This window comes from Myotis davidii, unplaced genomic scaffold, assembly GCF_000327345.1.
Source record: "Myotis davidii unplaced genomic scaffold, ASM32734v1 scaffold18, whole genome shotgun sequence".
In the NCBI taxonomy this organism is placed as follows: domain Eukaryota; kingdom Metazoa; phylum Chordata; class Mammalia; order Chiroptera; family Vespertilionidae; genus Myotis; species Myotis davidii.
Genome location: NW_006292696.1, coordinates 354846 through 357826, shown reverse-complemented (window position 1 = coordinate 357826; position 2981 = coordinate 354846). Strand labels below are relative to the sequence as shown.

General features: G+C 50.4%; 1 protein-coding gene across 1 annotated transcript; it reads right to left on the bottom strand.

The window, feature by feature from the left end:
- Positions 1 to 1196: 1196 nt before the first annotated feature.
- ADRB2 (adrenoceptor beta 2) lies at positions 1197 to 2975 on the bottom strand. Its single transcript, XM_006766218.2, has one exon. The coding sequence runs from the start codon at positions 2971 to 2973 to the stop codon at positions 1723 to 1725; it is 1251 nt and encodes a 416-aa protein (XP_006766281.1). The 5' UTR covers positions 2974 to 2975; the 3' UTR covers positions 1197 to 1722.
- Between the last annotated feature and the right edge of the window lie 6 nt (positions 2976 to 2981).

The following is a 2981-nucleotide window of genomic DNA, read 5'->3' as shown; positions in this document are numbered from 1 at the left end:
GGTGAGAGAAGAAATGTGTTTACTTTTGTGATTTTCCCTCATGCGCCTTCTAACAGCATTATCTCTCTGCAAACAGGCAGTAACAGCTCCCAGGCTTGGCTTCCATTGATAAACCCTCCCCAACAGTCCAGCCCATAGTCAGTATCTGGGCAGCTGGACAGTGCGCTCGGAAGGCAGCAGAATGGAGTGAACAGAGAGCACTGGCCCAGGGTCTGTCCCTCGCCGGTGAACCATGAAAAATCCTTCCCTGTGGCTGCACAAAATAAAGTGCTTACATCAGACAGAATCTAGAAATCGGTTTAGATTTTTGAGTTACATCTGTGGCTCTCTCCCAGGGGCAATCTCACCCCTCGAGGGGTTTTTGGCAATGGCTAGAGACATTTTTGGTTGTCACAACTCACGAGGGTGTTACTGGCATCTCATGGGTAGGGGCCAGGGATGTCAGACAATGAATAGGACCTTCCCCCACTGCAGACAACTACCTGGTCCAAAGACTAGCGCTGAGGTTGAGAAATCTTGGTTTATATTAAAGTCAGAAGAGTGTTAGAGAGAAGGGAAAGGGGACAGAAGTAAAGAAAGAGGAGGGGTTAGAACCCTGTTTCTAGGTCATGGGGTGTTCATCAGCTAAGTGGCTTCCAGCTTTTCTCCCTCTGACCTATGTCCTTTCAGTTTCCCTTGAAACTACAAGGTGAAGTTTACTAGTTGTTTTTTGTTTGTTTGTTTGTTTTTGTTTTACATTAACTTCTGACTTATCCCTCAAATGCCAAGCCCTGGTGCAGCACAAAGATCCCCACTCTGAGACACAGCCCAACAATAAATATAAGCAGCTATTAAGCAAGTAGAACTAGAAGGTGGGTGGTGGGGGCGCACGAAGGGACACAACAGATGCTCCTAACTCCATTTCCATGAGTCAGTGTTTCTGATGTAACAACAAAGAGTAATCACCATAGGACCAGCGAGACGAGCTCAGCTGGGAGCAGGCAGAACTGATCTGGCGCCCCAGCATCAGGAGAGACCAAGGTTGCAGGCGACAGAATCAAAGGCCAGGGAAAGGGTTAAGCAATCAGGGCATGCCATTCCTGTGCCATTCCACATTAAGTCACCGGGCAGTTATTACAAATAGTTACCTGTGGTTTCCAGCGGGGGAGGCAAGCACACTCCAGTCGAGGGGTTTTGGAGAAACAGGTGCAATGAAGTCATGGTCAAACAATTTATTTACTGTAAACTTTAGACTTTGCTCAGGAAAACAACTGAAGCTACCCCTGAAATGCCTGCCCACAACACCCTGTTTCAGCAAATGAGAGGAGCGTGTTCACAGCTGTCAGGTCCAGGCTACTCCGGATCCTCCATCCGAGGGGACAGGAAGGAAGGTCTCCTTCAGATACACATTACCAGCAGCAATAGATTACCCCTAATACTTGACTGATGAGGTAGATACGCAGAAAAGTCATCAAAACATAGCAGCCCCAGGTCCTCTGGGACTGAAGCCCTTCAGACACAGGCGGACAAGTTCCATGCAAAGAGGAACTGAACTGTACAAGAAACAATCACTCCCATAAGTGTTCTCTTTTTTACAGCTTACAAAAATAAAAAAAAGGCAGAAGGATGTTCTTCCTCCTGCACATCTCTATACAATTTCATTCTAAATTTATTACACTTAAGTTAAATAGTCTGCTTAGTGTCTTGTCAGGGAAGGGGGTCTGAAAAAGTAGAAAAGCTGCATTAGAGCAGTGAGTCACTTGTACTACAATTCCTCCCTTGTGCATCAATGCTATCATTAGGCACAGTACCTGGACGGTTCACAAAGTCTTCCCTGCCCCGGGCATCCTCGCACAGCAGTTTGCTGTCTTTCTCCTGTCCCAGATGATATCCACTGGTCTCCACTGTGTACTCAGACTTGTCATTGCTATTGGAGTAGCCATTCCCATAGGCCTTCAGAGAAGACCTGCGCAGGCACAGAAGCTCCTGGAAGGCACTCCTGAAATCGGGGCTCCGGCAGTAGATGAGGGGGTTGAAAGCGGAGTTGACGTAGCCCACCCAGTTTAGGAAGATGTAAACGCTCTTGGGGATGAGGTTATCCTGGATCACGTGCACAATGTTGACGATGAAAAAGGGCAGCCAGCACAGGGTGAACGTGCCCATGATGATGCCCAAAGTCTTGAGGGCTTTGTGTTCCTTCAAGCAGAACTTGGAGGACCTGCGATGTCCATGCCCGCTCCTCCCATCCTCCACTTGGCTGAGGTTTTGGGCATGGAAGCGGCCCTCGAATTTGTCGATCCTTTGGAGTTGCCTTTTGGCCACCTGGAAGACCCTGGAGTAGACGAAGACCATGACCACCAGGGGCAGGTAAAAGGAAACGATGGAGGAGGCGATGGCGTAAGCCTGGTTCGTGAAGAAGTCACAGCAGGTCTCTCTGGCATAGCACTTGATGGCTTCTTCGTGGGTGGCCCGGTACCAGTGCATCTTGATGGGCAAGAAGGAGGTGAGTCCTGACACGATCCACACCAGCAGAATGACCACCCGGGCCTTACTCTTGGTCAGCAGGCTCTGGTACTTGAAGGGTGACGTGATGGCAAAGTAGCGATCCACCGCGATCACGCACAGGGTCTCAATGCTGGCCGTGACGCACAGCACGTCAATGGAAGTCCAAAACTCGCACCAGAAATTGCCAAAAGTCCACATTTTCATAAGGATGTGGCTGGCCCCAAAGGGCACCACCGCCAGGCCCATGACCAGGTCAGCACAGGCCAAGGAGGTGATGAAGTAGTTGGTGACCGTCTGCAGACGCTCGAACTTGGCAATGGCTGTGATGACCAGCACGTTTCCAAACACGATGGCCAGGACGATGAGCGACATGAGGATGGCCATGCCCACCACCCACGTCTCGTCCCGTTCCTGCGCGACGTCTTGGCCCGGTGCATGGCTTCCGTTGGACACCAGCAAGAAGACGGTGCGGTTCCCGGGTTGCCCCATGGCGCGCA